Below are 15,506 nucleotides of genomic sequence, written 5' to 3' on the forward strand. Positions count from 1 at the left end.
CTCTTCCCATGCTCTGCTCAGCAAGCCCATTCTCCCTTTTAAGCCTCAGTTTCCCCAGCTATCTGTTCCAGGGGCCTAGCCCTCCATCCCCCACCCTGGTGGTTCATCAGCTTTTGCCCAGCCACTGCTATCTGAACTCCAACAAGCACAGGAAATAGCGTGATCCTTAACACTGTCAGGCTGGAAAATCAGAGATTAACATTCTTCCGGCTGACTTGGCTGTTGTTGGTGGGCCAGCATGGGGGTTACTCGGCCTGTTTCAAGGGCCTCTCCCTGACTTAGAAGAACCATGGACAAGTAGCCTTTTCTAGGAGCCACTCCTGATAAGGTAACTTCTCTGGCTCAAGACTAAGTGCTTTATCCTCATTGATGGTCTTATAACCTGATTGGGTATGGGCTGTTGTCATTCCATTTTTGCAGAGAAGGAAATCAAGGCTCAGAGCAGGGAGTGCCTTGTTCAGGAGCATACACCTAGTACAAGGCAGAGCTGAGACTTGAACCCAGAACACAATTGTGCCCATGTGGAGCTGATGCCCTGTTTGTTGATGGGGGTTAGGTAGCACTACCCACTCTCACAGCTTTCCTCTCCTCCCATGCCTCTGTCCGGCCTGGGCAAACGTGGTTGTTTCTGGTCAGAGCTGACTCACCAGCACTCCGATGCTGAGGCCATCATCCTCGGGTTTCTGGAGCTAGGGCAGCACTGATTAGACCATTATGGAGATTTTAGATCAGCTGAGTTGACAGGGATCCATCTATACGTTATATAGGTAGGGAAATTGAAGCCTAGAGAAGATAAACAAGTAAGGGTTCCATAAAAGTAAAGATTATTTGCCAGGTCTGACCAGATGAGAGCAAGCGGGGGCGGGCGGCCACCTTGCCTCTCTAAGCCTCACTTTTCCTTATCTATAAAGTGTAGATAGTAACACCTCTCTTGTCTGCCTCTTGGGACTGGGCAAGGGCCCAACACAGAATGTAAAGTTTTGTGAATGATGTAGCTTGAAAGGCCTTGAGTGTGTGGGACTTTGCGCAGATTTTGGCTTGAGATTTTGGCTTGAGATACGATTCAAAAACACTTGTTTACTCATCCAGGCTGTCTGCTCTTGAGTCACTCACTGGGTCCCCCTGAGCTTCACTTGCATGCTCTGTAAAGTTGGGACAATAAGTAAGGATTAAATGAACTATCTAAGTTCTTTACACACCTGAAAAATCCTGGGAGTTTCGGAGGCAGAGTCTCACCCTTACATCCTGGCATCCATGCTGCATTTGTTATTGTGGATAAAGTGAAATGGATTTTTGTGAGCCATTTCACCTTTCTTGGCCTCAGTTTATACATGTGTAAAGTAAGAATTGCTATTTATTTACTTGTATTTACATCTGAGGCATTTGAAGCATCTTGAGTATCTGTTGGTCCAGAGAACAAGGAGGGTCTTATGACTGGGGCAAGCTTGTTTGTGAATTCCAGAGAGGTGCTGTGGTTGCAGGGCCATGGCAGCCCAGCTGAGTCCAGGTGGGAGCCCTAGGTATATATATCTCTTGAACACAACTCTGCTTCCCCCAACCTCACCTTTGCCTCGCTGTTCCTGCCTCCAGAAGGTGTTCTCTTCGCCTGATCTTTATTGAAGACCCACCTGTCATTATAGTTTTATTGCTTTATGATTCTTGACCTGTTTCTTGAAAAAGTTTAAAAAAAGGTCTGTATTGGAATAAAAAAAGTATACCTTTACTGGATAGAAGTTATACTTATTAATAAAAATGTCACTTTTGCCATCCTTATTATAAACCTAATGCTACTAGTATAGTAGCATTATGCTACTAGTATAGTAGCATTATGCTACTAGTATAGTAGCATTATGCTACTAGTATAGTAGAGTCATAGTAGTTACGGAGGCCCTGAGCTGAGCGTTTTATGTGCTGGCCACATCCGGAGGGTCTGTTTTTATACCCATTCTATAAATGTGGAAGTCAAGGCTCTGAGAGAACTGGCAGAACTGATGCCAACAGTGCAGCTTCCCTGCTGAATGACTGGCTGCCCTCATGGGGTTGGGAGCCTGGGGCTGTTGATCAGGCTCTGTCAGTCTCCCCCACACCAATTCCCTCCAACAGCACCTGTGGCTGAGTCAGTGCCGGATGTGAGGGTGTCTGGGAAAATACAGGTGAGCAAGCCAGGCAGCATCCCTAGTTCACAGCGGTGGCTATATCACTTCAACACGCAGAGCCCATTAAGTTACTGGACCCAAGACCCTTTTCTCTGGAGACAGGGCCTGTATAAGCCTGCTTCCTATCTGCTCTTTGTGGATGGTGATGGCCCAAGACTCCTAGAAGGGGACAGCAGGCCAGGGCTTGCTGTGTATCTGGCCCTGCTAAAGAGCAATGATCCTTAATCTCCAAGGCCCTGTTCTCTACTAACATCTGTCCCATATCCATGGGGTGTGGTGTCCCCAAAGAGGTGGGAGGAAACAAGAAGAGCCGGTGTGGGCAGGGGTGGAGGAGAGAGTACCTGAGGCACCCCGGACCACACACACACACACACCCCTGATGGGGCAGGGACTCTGCTGTGGGACTTTATAGCCTGGAATCCTTCTGGTAGCTCCAGGGAGTGAAGCAGGAGTGGCCGGAAGGTTTCCAGGCAGGCTTTCAGGGAGAGGGGTTCTTGGGTGGAGGCCCCAGGGCAGCAGGTGGAATGGCCTGGCCCTGCTGTTGGACCTTCTGGTGCTGCAGGGCATAACTGCATCTTCTAGCAGCATCCAGCCAGAATGGTGGAGCTGACCATGTGCCAAGCTTCTCCCTCCAAGCCCTGTGCTGAGGCTGACCCTCCTTCCCGGGTGCTTCTGGTCTCATGGGTCTCTGGGACTCCCGGGCACTTCCTTTTTACCAAGCATGTGACAGCTCTTTTCAAGTTGTCTTAGGACATCTCTCAAAAATGTGCTTTTGGCTACCCCGCCAAGCCGCTTCCAGCATGGTCTTTCCTTCCAGCTCACCCTCTTACTGCCAGTCATATGCTGAACAGAGCCAGCTCCCCTGGCCCATTTGGGCTCCATCCTTTTAGTCCTTAACCCCTTCTTAAATGCCCTCGCCCCTCCCCTAGGCTGACACTCCAAGGTGCTAGTGCCCTCAGAAGCTTTTCTCCGTCCTTGGCGGGCCTGACACAGACCAGGTACCAGAGTTACTTGTCTGTTAAACAGGACCCGTGGTGAATGGAGGACAGCCAGCAGCCCTTGTGTTCTCAGACTTTTCACAGGTCCTTACATCCCAGGCTATCCTCATCCATGTGGGAGAGCAAGGTTGTGAGATATGTGTGGCTCTGAAATTTCAGAGAGTAAAGGCTTATCTTGAAAATCCACCGTGCTGTAGAGTTCTTGAGCTCTGACAACCAGGCAGGCCTGTGATTACGGTTGGAAGAATCAGAGGCGAGGTCTCTGTGGTTTGATGAGAGTGCAGGCTGAGCGGGCCAGGGGCCCACATGCCCCGTTTTGGACTTGTCTCCTTATTTCCTACTCTATTCACGAAAGAATCTTCTAGCCATACCCTCTGTTTGCTCTCTGCTCTGATGACCTTTCCTCTTTCACCTTTACTTCTCCTGGCCACCGGACCCACTGGACAACTTTCCTTAATCCCAGCATGATCTATCTGGGACGCATTTCATCCACTAGCTGCACACTGACTATTCCGGAACTGGAACCTTAGCTTGGTCTTTCCCTCTGGCTCCCACCCGGACAGGAGGCCATTGGTGCACCCCCTCAGGGGTTGTGCCGCCAACCTGCTTGCTTTCCTCCCTGCAGCCCCAACTGGTTGGAGCCTGGGCCTCCTTCTAGCTCAGTTTTGCCTTTCCAGCCTCCGAGCCCAGCCTGGCCACAGAGACCCTTTACCCAGCTAATCCTTGCCTGGTCCTGGCTGTGCTGGCCCCAACGATTGAACTGGCAGCTGAGTGTGCTGTGCTGTCACTCAGACCTGGGTGGGTTCAAGTCCTGATGCAGGATGGCAGCCCCGTCCAGGGCTGCTCCCTGATAAGGGTGGCTGTCATAGCAAGTTGGGAATAAGGCTGGATCTGAGGGTGTGTACAGCAGGGCAGTGTCTGGTCCTCCAGAGTTGAGGTTGATGGGAACTTGAGATTAGTGGACCCAAGTCTACATTTTGTTTCTTAGGCGGAGTCTTGCCTGTTCTGCTGGCCACAGTGGCTAGTGCCCACTTAGTACCAGGGCAGAATCCTGATCATGACAATGTGCCTCTCAGCTTCCTCACCCTAAAACAGAAAAACAAGAACACCACCTCCCTGCAGCTTTCATGAAGATTCTTTGGAATTGTGCTTGTGGAACTTCCCCAAGGCCTGGCTTCCTTTGTGAAAGCTCCACGTGGGTCAGATTAGACCTGTGCCCTACCCCAAAGGGCTTTCAATGGCAGACCTTCTAGAGTCAGATCAGTAGGCCTTTCTTCTGAAGAGACTCTGGGTGGACTCAAACCTGCAACCTTCCCATGAGCAGTTGGGGAGTTAATGGTTTGCACCACTAGAGGCTCCTGGCTGGGGGTTACACTCATAAACAATATCTTTTGTTTCCTGCAGGTCCTATTTTCTCTTCCTGGCCCCAAGTCATTACCCTACCCCCTACCCTGCCTCATCACTTTTTCAAAACAATTCTCAAGGTCTCTGAGAGTTCTGGTTGTTTATGGGTTTTGGAAAATAGGCATTCAAAGCAAATTCCTCATTTGTTCTTCCCTTCCTCCACTCAAATGGGAATCTGGCCCAAGAGGGAAAGGGAGGTGCCCGGATAGAGTAAATCCCCCTTTCTCTCACTGAGGTCAGCAATGGGGGTGTGGGCAACATCAAATTCAGCCTGGACCCAGGAACACTGTCTCTGTTGCCGGCAGTGGCAAGGCTAAGCCTTCGTCCCCAGCCTCTACTTCCTTGCTGGGCCCAGAATTTCATCCGTTTCTGTGGCCCACTAGCTGTGTGACCTTGTGCCAGAGACTTAACCACTCTGGGTCCCATTCCTTCCTCTGTGGAGGGGGCCTGAATGATGCAGTGGTACAGGGTTTCACTACTAACAGAAAGGCTGTCTATTAGAGCCTTGAAAACCCCATGGAGAGCAATCCATTTGTACTCTGCCCTTATTCAGCCACATGAGTCGGAATCGACTTGACAGAAACTGCTTTTTTATTTTCCTTGTTGTGAATGGTTGAATCAGATCTGACTGGCACAGGAGGAGATTGCCCCTCCTTCTCGAGAATCTGGTGGATTCAAACCGCATGCCTTCAGGATTGCAGCTCATCTTCTTGCCACCAGGCCACCAGAGCTTCCCAGGAACAGCTTTTTAAACATTTTGTTTTTTGAAGTGGGTGCACTATCAGCCCTCAATTGATTGAGCTATTGAGAAGATGAAACAAAACCCGTCCTAGCTGGGTGCTCCTGGTACTGGGAAACTGTCAACAGGAGGGCCTGAGGTTACACAGCCTTTTCCCATTTGAGGAGAGGCCAGGTCCTCAAAATCTGAAGATAATGGGGTCCATCCACCACTGATTCCAGTCCTTTTGGTGTGCAGGCAGGAAATCGAGGCCCAGAGAAGGGCGTTGATGGTGAGCAAGCCAGGTCAGGACCCCAGCTGCAGCTTCTCAGGACAGGAAGCCTCTACCAAGGGAGGAAGAAGCCTTCATCATGGATCTCAGTCTTCATGAGCCTCTGTGTCATCATTTATAAATAAAGATGCCAAGACAGCCTAAACACATGCATGCCAGGCTTGCTCTGGAAGCCACAGCATTTACCTCCCTTGTCAGAAACAGCTCTGGCAGAGGAGAGAAGCAAAACGGGAGTGAAAGCGGAAAAAGTTGTCAGCTTGGTGGATGAGCTAATTTTAGAATGTTTATTTTTAATTATACAAGGAGTCATGCTTGTAAAATAATTCAAATGCTATAAAAGTAATTAAAGCCAAAAGTGCAATTGGCTTTGTAGCCCGCAGCTCCACACCCAGGGGTCCTGCTCTTAAGAGTCTGGTGTGCTGCCTTCTGGACCTGTCTTCTCATAAATATCTGAACATCAATAATTTATCCACATGCCACAAAATTCTCCACGTGCTTCAGTAACTTGCACGGGTTAGATACTGTCTCTTTGTTGGTTCACAGGGATCCTTCTCTATCTCTTTGTAGCCCAGAAAGGAGGAGCCCTGGTGGCAGAGTGGTTAAACGCCTAGCTGCTAACTGAAAGATCAGCTAGAGATGTGCTCAGAATGGACCACTAGAGTTTTGAGTGTCACTCAGTCGCAACTCTGACTGAGAGTGCCTGGTTCCCACATCCTTTGCAGCTATGGTTGCCAAAAATAACATCTTGGCCAGTCTGACAGGGTAGCTTAGTGGTTAAAGAAGTCAGCTACTAACCAAAAGTCAACAGTTCAAATCCACCTGTCAGTCCTTTAGAGAAAAATGCCACCGTCTACTGCAGTAAAAATTTACTTGGAAACTGCAGTTCTACTCTGCTCTGCAGGGACAGCACATTCTGGAGAGGGTGAAACCAGGCTGCTCCTTGGAGGCAAGCATTTTGAAATTCCATCACATATACTATGGACATGTTGCCAGGAAGGAGTAGTGAGGACATCATGCTTAGAAGGATAGAGGGACTGAGCAGGAGAGGAAGACCCTGGATGAGAAGGATTGACACAGTGACTGTGACAATAAAGGCAGGTGTGTCAGAGATGGTGAGACTGGCTCAGGACAGGGCAGAGTTCATAGGGTCTCTGCTGTGGTTCACTGACTCAACTGACACATAACAACAATTACTGGGTCCCTGTGAGTCAGAATCAACTCAACGAGAGTGAGTTTGGCTTTCAGTTTTCAGTTTGGTGGAGGAGTGTGGAATGTTGCAAGTATTTGACTGTTAATGAGTCTGGGAGATTTTCATTTGTCTGTTTGCTTTTCATGTTTTCTCTGGCCGTTTCCCTGGCAGTGGCTGTTGCCTGTTTTCCTTGTCATTTGCTTCACCTCTTCCCAAGTTAGTTGGTTAATTGGCCTGTGATGCACAGGAATACACGGTTCTGGCCAGAATGCTGTGCAGATGGAAATGAGATGTTTGTGCAAACAATTTGACACGCGGGAATTTGGAGCCCCGCTAGTGTGGCACCCTGAAGGGAGGACTGATGCCTGCCAGTAGCCATGTGAACCTCACCACCCTGTTTGTGTCTTTCCTTTTCAGAGAAAACAGATAAGATCCTGACCAAGTTCCTCCGTTTCTATGAGGACCAGTATGGCGTTGCTCTCTTCAACAGCATGCGCCATGAGATTGAGGCCATCGGCACGCCACAGGCCCAGCTCCTCTGGAGAAAGGTGAGAGGCTTGGGGTGTGCTCCCCTCAGCTTGCCATGTGCCCTCAGGCTGGCAACATTCTTATTGCTGTCCTTGTCTCTAAGGACACATCCTAGTCCTTTCTTCATTGTAGGAGACCCCTCCTTAGTTTAAAGCTGGGAATCTGGAGTCCCACAGCTGTGAGTTCAAGCCCAGCTCCTGCCCGTGAGCAAATTCTCGCACCTCAGAGAGCCTCAGTTTACTCACAGTAACATGAAAAGAGAATAGGTCCTCACAGGGAGAGTGTGAGGATTAAAGATTTGAGAAGCAGAAAAGTGCTCAATGAGTATCGGCTATTGTCATCACATCAGCATAGACTAATGTGACAGAATAATGTTCTATGAAATAGAATGTTATGCTCCTGGATGTTGTCTGAACAATGTTATATACAGGCATTTTCTCTACAAGTTGTAGTTAAATCCCTACAAAGCCTCTTAAGAGAGCCCATCTGCTCACGAGCTCTACCCAGGGCTTACAGGAAACTGGACATGCTGGATGTGTGGCTGAACTGGTCAGGAGCTAGGTCAGGACCTTGTGCATAGCTGGGTACAAGGTGGATGGACTTGGGGGAATGTGGAGAGGCGGTTCTGGGAATCAAGTGTTTGGTTACTTCCTGATCATGTTCAGCTGCCACTTGGAGCCCCCTAAGCTGGCCAGCACAACTAGCCCCCATGGCAGAAGTGGAGGAGCCGGGCAGGCAAAGTCTGTGTGGCCGTAGCGTGGGTGACTGAAGCCAGGATGAGGGGAAGGAGGAGGACTTCGGGAGTTGGGATGCAGCCTGGAGTCTTGCTACCTGCTCATATGCGAGTTTAGGATCTTTAAAACCATTAGAGGGAAATAAGAAACAAAGAAGAGCTGCTTCCTCTTAAAAAACAAAACCTGTGTATATGTGCATATGTGGTGGGATATATATGTGGAAGGCCAACTCTTGCTTCTCAGAAGTGATGCGTGGCCCAGCCCTCACCAGCCTAGGATGTCTGTTAGAGGGCATATGTGTCTCAGGGCTCAGGTCTTTCCTGTTAGAGACCTTCACCTTCTGCCCTCTGAACAGCCATGTAGGTGGCAGAGAGAAGGGTGATGAGAAGGGAGGATGTCAGCCCCACCTCCTCTGCAGGAGACCTGGCCATGAAGTGGCTGAGTGGCTTGTGCGCAGAATACCAACTGCTCCTCCTGGCAGGCCTAGCTTATCCTAGTATACTGAGGTCCATCATCCTGATGGCCTTGGTTCATGGGGTTCAGTGGCTGAATTGTCATGATTGGTTTTCAGCCATGCTTTCTCACCCCAACTTGTTAATGTCTTCCTGGACGCCCAGGTCAGCCTGTAGTCAGGCTTTGAGGCCACCAAGGAGGGACAGAGTTTAGACCTCAGTGGTCGGCTCCTGAGTGCCTCCCTCTGCTGGACATGGTGCCTGCCTTCAGGTTCCTGTGCTCTGATGGGAAATTCATGTGGATCTGAGTGCAAATCCTCTTTAGTTGGCTTGATTTAATCTTCAGGTTTCAATCTCCTCATTTGATAAATAGGTATACTTCCTTTATAGTAATGTGAGTACTGAGTGAGGGAGTGAATGAAATACAGTACATAAGGGAGGAGCAGATAGTGTGTCTACAAGGAAGCCTGAGGCCTAAATTGCTGGGTAACCTCAGGCAAGTGACTTTACCTCTCTGAGCCACAGTTTCTCTGGAAAATGACATTCAGAGAATTCAGCTAGTCATCATGGACCAGAGTTATCAGAACAGCTTTGTGGAGGGGGTGGTGAGTTCATGGGGCTTGAAAAGCCAGCTAGGATTATATGAAAGGCTTCCCAGCAAGACAGGGCTTTGAACCAGTTCTTTCCAGTTCAGTCATAGCCAATGAAATGCCACTGGAACAGACCCAAATCAATACAAGGTTCTAAGTGAACCAGAAGGATAACTGGGATGGGAAAAATTATGAGCCAACGTCCTATCAGACACTTAATCTCACTTAGAACACAAGGACACAGCAACTAAGTCTTGACTGGCAGAGTGGGAAACAACAGTGCCTGGCTCAAAGATGAGAGCCAACCTGGGTGGCTCCCTCTACTTCTGAGTCTCCTGTTCCAGGACTTCGATCTGGAATTCTTTCCGTTCTGATTATTCCACTTCACCTAATTTTTTACGTATTTAGTTCTGCTTCCAATTTCACCTTGTCAGCATAACTGAACTTGTTTGAACTGATCTGAAGCCTTGCAGGGAGGGGGAGGATGCGGGCAGTGGGGGTGGAGGTGGGGGGAGGCAGGTGAGACAACAAAACAGAAAGAAGAAACTGAGTGTTCCACACTGGGAGGGTGGGGTTCATTTCACTCCCCCCAGACCCAACGCTTAAAGTAACCCTACGGAATAGAAGCGCCCCGTCGAGTTTGAGGCCGTAAAGCTTTATGGAAGCAGACTGACATATCTTTTTCCAACAGAGTGGCTGCCATGTTCAAACTGTTAACTTTTTGATTTGCAGCCAAGCACTTTAACCATTGCATCACCAGGTCTCCCTAACCCCTTCCAATTACCAAGTCATTGAAAATAAGCTCATTTACCCTGAGACCTGGGTAATGGAAGCAGGGAATGGGGCTGGGAATAAGGACTGGGAATGGAAGCAGCTTCCGTCAGAGCAAGCCAGCACTTGCCCTGGATTTGAAGCGTTGTGGTATACTAGTATGTTCCCAGGGAGCTCTGGTGGCTTAGTGTCAAGAAGCTGTGCTGCAGTCCCAAAGGCATACAGGTCAAGGCCACCAGCTGCACTGTGGGAGGATAGGCAATCTCCTCCTGTGCAGTTAACTGCCTCTGAAAACCCATGGAGGGTCAGCTGTGGGTCAGTTCTGACTTGACGGTACACAACAGCAGCAACAAGAACAGTGTGTTCCTAGCTGGACAATCAACAACCACATTAACAGGAAAGTCACTCATATGGCAGGAACAAGCTCCAAGGTCTTTCTGGAGGGACCTCTTTGCTGACCAGACAGAGAAATTATCTTGAAAAGAAATCTAAGATCCAAGACCAAGGGAATTCATGTTGAAAGACTTTGGTCAGGCCCTGGGGATGTGCTGCCCTTGCTGGCCCCACAGGCACTCAGGGAGACCCACAATCAACAGCTATTTACATAATTAAATATGGGCCAGAAGGAAATGACAGGTTGGACACAGATAGGGGACATGACCTTGTCCTGGTGATCCAGTAGGACTTCCTGGAAGAAAAGCCATCTTAGACTGGGGACCTAAGAGTTGAGGAAGCATTAGTTAGGAGAAATGAAGTGTGAGGGAACAAGATTTGCAAAGGTCTGGAGCTGAGTATTTGGGAGGCTTCCTAGAGTGATGGAAGCAGGACCAGAGCCAGGCTCCTGGGCTCCCACTGTGTGTCTGTTCAGCACACACTTGTGTGGTAGGAAAGAAGGTATTGGACTCCACCCAGGCAAGCTGCTTCCAGTCTGTAAGTGGAGCCAGAACTACTGCCAAATGAACAGGAATGCCACCAGCATATCGGGTCCCAACAACTGAGAAAAGAGTCAGGAGGGCTTTCTACATTAGTTATACCTGTACTGCTTGGTGGTAGTGTATGCCATCAAGCCAGAACCAACTCATAGCTGACCCTCGAGCAGGTTTTTAGAGGCAGAAAACCTCATGGAAGAAGATTCCCATCTTTCTCCCATGGAGCACTGGTGCTGGTGGATTCGAACCACATGTCTTCAGGACTTCAGTGCAGCTTCTTTCCTCTAGGCCACCAGAGCTCCAGAGGGGGTACTTATGCTCTGCTGTAAAGGAGAATTTAACATTAGCAAGAAGGGTAAGAGAATCACCTGTAGTTCCAGAGAGGAGACGGGTAGTTGGTCCCATTTTCCCACTCAAACTGGCCTTAATGATGTCATCTGGCCATGGGCGCTCATCTAGAAGTAGTAATAGTAGGCGCAGTTGTTTTCAGGAATGCTCACTTAGCCTTTATAGGACTTCCTTCTAAGGGAGGTGGTATGATAAGATCCGTTTCACAGATATGGAAACTGAGGCTCAGGTTGGAGTCACTTGTCCAGATTCCCATGGTGTGTTGGGGGAGCCAAGTCATTTGAGTTGTCTGAACCCAGGGCCTTTTTTCTGACCGAGGCACCACTCACCCGTGATTCCCACCACACATCTCAGAGTGCTGCGTGTGGAATCAGAAATATTTTGCCTCAGCTGCCGAGTTCGTCTATTTCCTGCTGTCCTGCCAATCAAAATACGACTCTGTTGTTTAAAAGTCTAAAAATTAAACATAAACTTGGAGCCAGACAACCAAGGATCTGGGGGCGGACATGGTGGAGGGTGGATTGAGGATCTTTTTCTCTTTTTTTGTTGTTGTGGATCTTTTTTACTTTGCCAGCACAGTGGACTCTGGTCGGTCTGCACAGCCTTCCCTGGGTGGGCATGGGTGGGCATCACTGCACCTGAGCCAGAGATGCCTTCAGGAGGGAATTCTTACCAGTGTGCCAGAAGAGCACTGTGCTTTCTAGAAAAGGGGGAGATCTTCCTGAAGGCAGGGTTTTGCATAGGCTTTGAGTCTAAATAGAAACCCCATAGCAGGAGCTTGGTGACTTAGGCAAAGACAGCTCTCTCTCTCTCTCTCTCTCTCTCTCTCTCTCTCTCTCTCTGTGTGTGTGTGTGTGTGTCTCGGGGGCACTGTGTTTTTTTTTCCCTGTAAATATTTTTATCCTCGGGTAGGAAGCAGTCCTGGGGTCCTATTGTTTGAGCACAATGGGCTCTCATTTTTCCAAGAGTGTTTTGCCGTTTCCCCTTGGAGAGTCACTAGAAACAAGCATGCAGTGGGGTGAGGGTGGGGGTAGAGTGAAGGACACAGACGGAGAAGAACCTGAGGTGTGGCTTGTAGGGGAGCTTGTAGAGGGGCCCCTCACACCTGACTCCAGTTGTGAAGAGACCCAGAAATAGGTCAAAGCACAGTGAAGAGAATGTGGCCTAGAAGGAGAATTGATGCCTTTGCGCTGTGGTGCTGGAGAAGAGGATTGAATATATCATGGACTGCCAGGAAAACAAACAGATTCATCCTAGAGAAGGTTAAACCAGGCTGCTCCTTGGAGGCAAGGATTCTGGAGCTTCATCTGACATACTTTGGACATGTTGTAAGGAGAGACGGGTCCTTGGAGAGGGACATCATGGTTAGGAGGGTGGAGGGACAGCGCAAGAGTAGAAGATCCTTGATGAGATGGATTGATTCTGTTACTGGGGTAATGGGAATAAGTGTGTCAGAGACCATGAGGTTGGCACAGGATAGAGCAGGGTTTAGGGCTGTTGTACATAGGGTTGTAATGAGTCGCAGGTGACTTGATGGAACATAACAACTATGGATTGTGCTAGAGAAGCGTATTGAATACATTGTGAACTGCCAGGAGAACAAACAGCTTCATCCTAGAGGGGGTGAAACCAGGCTGCTCCTTAGAGGCAAGGATTCTGAGGCTTCGTCTGACATACTTTGGGCATGTTGCAAAGAAGGGACCAGTCCTTGGAGAGAGACATCTTGAGAGGGACAATGCAGGAGAGGAATACCCTGGATGAGATGGATTGTCTGGCGTAGTTGGAGAGGTAGGCACAGAATAGTGGAGGGTTCAGAGCTGTTGTACATACAGTCGCTATGAGTCGCAAACGACTCGACAGCACATAACAACAGTGATTAAGGAGTGGCACTGCCAACCCAAAGGCAGACAGTTCAGATCCATGAGCTGTTCCATCTTTTCCTGTGTGACATACAGCTTTCGAAAACCCACTGGAGGGTCAGCTATGAGTTGATTCCAGATTGATGACATATAACAAGAAGAACATTATTACATATGATGAAGTTATTCTTTCCATACAAAGTCTCATGTTTATAGTAGAATAATTATAACCTGCTGTGAAACAGGTGGGTCAGACTCCCCCAAACCCCTCCACCCAGGAGCAAGCCTGTGTCCACTGTGACATCCTAGCTCCCTTCCAGACGGCCTCCGGACCTGTCCTCTCAGGAAATGCTGCACAAGGTGGACACTACCAGGGCTAGTTCCACGTGCCATCTCACCAAAAAGCGGTCCACAGAGCTGGGGGGACTGTGACGCAGACTCTGAGTGACCAGCAATGGTTGTGGCTACTCATACGAAGCATTGTCACACTCCCACAGACCTCACAGTAGCCCGATGATGTCAGTGCTGTTGCTGTGCCCATTTTAGAGACAGAAAGGAGGCGCCCAGAAGTACATGACAGGCCAACTCCAAATCTGGAAGTCCGATCTAGGGCTTTTTAGAAAGGTCTGGGTGTTTCCAGAGTCCACACTCATCACCTGGTCACTGGTCAAGGGTCAGTCACCCCCAGACGGTAACCCTCTCTGCCATCACTCAGCTCAGGGCTAACCTGTTCAAGCTTTCAGAGGCTCAAAGAGAGAGACATGAGGCCTGGAGACGGAGAGATGTGTCCACGTCCAGAGAAAAGTCTCTAGATCTGCCCTGATTTTCCTTGGCACTTTGCTGGACTAGTGACCTGGGCAGAGTGGAAGTCTCTGGTCCTGACTGGAGTCTGCATCTTTGTCACCACCACTGCCCTGCCTGGACCCAGAGGAAGCCCTTCACTGCCTTCCTTTCCTTTTCTCATCTGTCAGATGGCTGAGATACAGATTTGTCACAAAGGCCTCAGTGAGGACTCATGAAATGGGCTGAAGGGTGCTTCCAGCAGGGGCCTTGGCGAGGGTCTGGTGGGGTTGTGAACAGATGCTGCTGGCTGGGAGGGGGGTTTGCTGAGGGGCTGTGTCCTCCCCAGGCATTGGGGGACCTCTGGCCTCACTCTGTACTCTCTTCCCCCTCAGGTACCGCTGGATGAGCGCATCATCTTCTCTGGGAACCTCTTCCAGTACCAGGAGGACAATAAGAAGTGGAGGAACCGCTTTTGCCTTGTGCCCCACAACTATGGCCTGGTGATTTACGACAGCAAAGTGGTGAGCCCCACTGGCTGGGTGGTGAAGACTGAGCCCCATTAATGACTGCACATACCCCCAAAACTGCTACATGCCTTCACTTCTAAATCCCACAAATCTGCACACTCAACAGTACTGTACACTGCATCCCTACACCACTGCACACTCGCACCTCTAAAATACCAGACTCCACTACCTATTTTTAAATGACCGCACACCCCTCACCCCTAATCTGAGGTATCTCCCATGGGCTGTCATCAAGAGCAGAGCAGAACCTCAGTACCTTCCTCCCCCTCCTCCCACCCTGTCTGTTCTCCTGGGTTTTCACTTTGAATTGCATTCCACCTGTCCAGGCACCCAGCTCCTAGAGGTCCCCTTTGACTCGCCCTTTATGACCAACTCTAGATTCTACCCATCTTCAGTCACTCTCAGATCCCTCCTCCCTACCACCCTGCCTCTGCCCTCTTCCCAACTCAGCCTTCTTTCTTGATGGGCTTCCTCTGGCTCCTCCCATCCCACATAGTTGCCACTGAGCTGTTGAAAACATGAGTCTAGCTGTTCCCTGCCCCAGCTTACCCCTGTCATTAATGCTTTGTTGCCCCCATCTGTGGTCCCATGTTCTTCCTTCCTGATCCCTCCCTGATGAGCTCCCGCCCTACTCTGTGCAGATAAGGATTTGAGAAAAATGCCGCGGCTGATTGTTTCTTGTCTTTGTTTTGGGCCCTTGAGGAAACCCTACCTGGTTGAGTTTTTTTCTCTTATCTCATGTTTCTTCAGGCCAAGCAGAGTCCTCTGTTTTAGGGCAAACCAATGTTAGAAGTCAGGAGTAACATCATCTCCCAGGGTTGTGTTTCTAATATGATATATCAGAATCGTTAGAAAGGCTTGTTAAAAACCGATTGCTACAGAATTGCTGAGACAACTCTGAGAGTTTATAGATCTCGAATGATATTGATGCTGTTGATTCAGAGACCTCGATGCTCTGAGACACTCTTAAGAAAGGTGCTGAATAGCGACACCTAGTGGTGGGTATAGCATTGCAGTCCAGCTCTACGAGGCACTGTTTCCCCCTGGTTTAAGAAAGTAGGGTCCAGATTTAATTCTTCTGTGATATTCAGAATCTAAGAAATCTGTAGGAAACTCAGAATAATGACCAAAGAATCTGGGGTCTGTCGGCAGACAGGATATGGCATGTGTTCCAAGTCGTTGACTTAATAGCTTTGTTAATTTATGGCCAATTACAGCTCCCACTTCT

The 15,506-nt window shown here is 49.2% G+C and overlaps 1 protein-coding gene across 1 annotated transcript in view; it reads left to right on the top strand.

The window, feature by feature from the left end:
• Positions 1–15,506, top strand: part of FAM129B (family with sequence similarity 129, member B) — a 61,197-nt gene that overhangs the window by 30,293 nt on the left and 15,398 nt on the right. The window contains exons 2-3 of the mRNA XM_006892618.1: positions 7,175–7,305; positions 14,144–14,272. Of these exons, the coding sequence (XP_006892680.1) occupies positions 7,175–7,305; positions 14,144–14,272 (260 nt within the window). The remainder of the gene's footprint in view (positions 1–7,174; positions 7,306–14,143; positions 14,273–15,506) is intronic.

Source organism: Elephantulus edwardii, unplaced genomic scaffold, assembly GCF_000299155.1.
Source record: "Elephantulus edwardii isolate Elephantulus edwardi_28Jun2011 unplaced genomic scaffold, EleEdw1.0 scaffold00116, whole genome shotgun sequence".
NCBI classification, from domain to species: domain Eukaryota; kingdom Metazoa; phylum Chordata; class Mammalia; order Macroscelidea; family Macroscelididae; genus Elephantulus; species Elephantulus edwardii.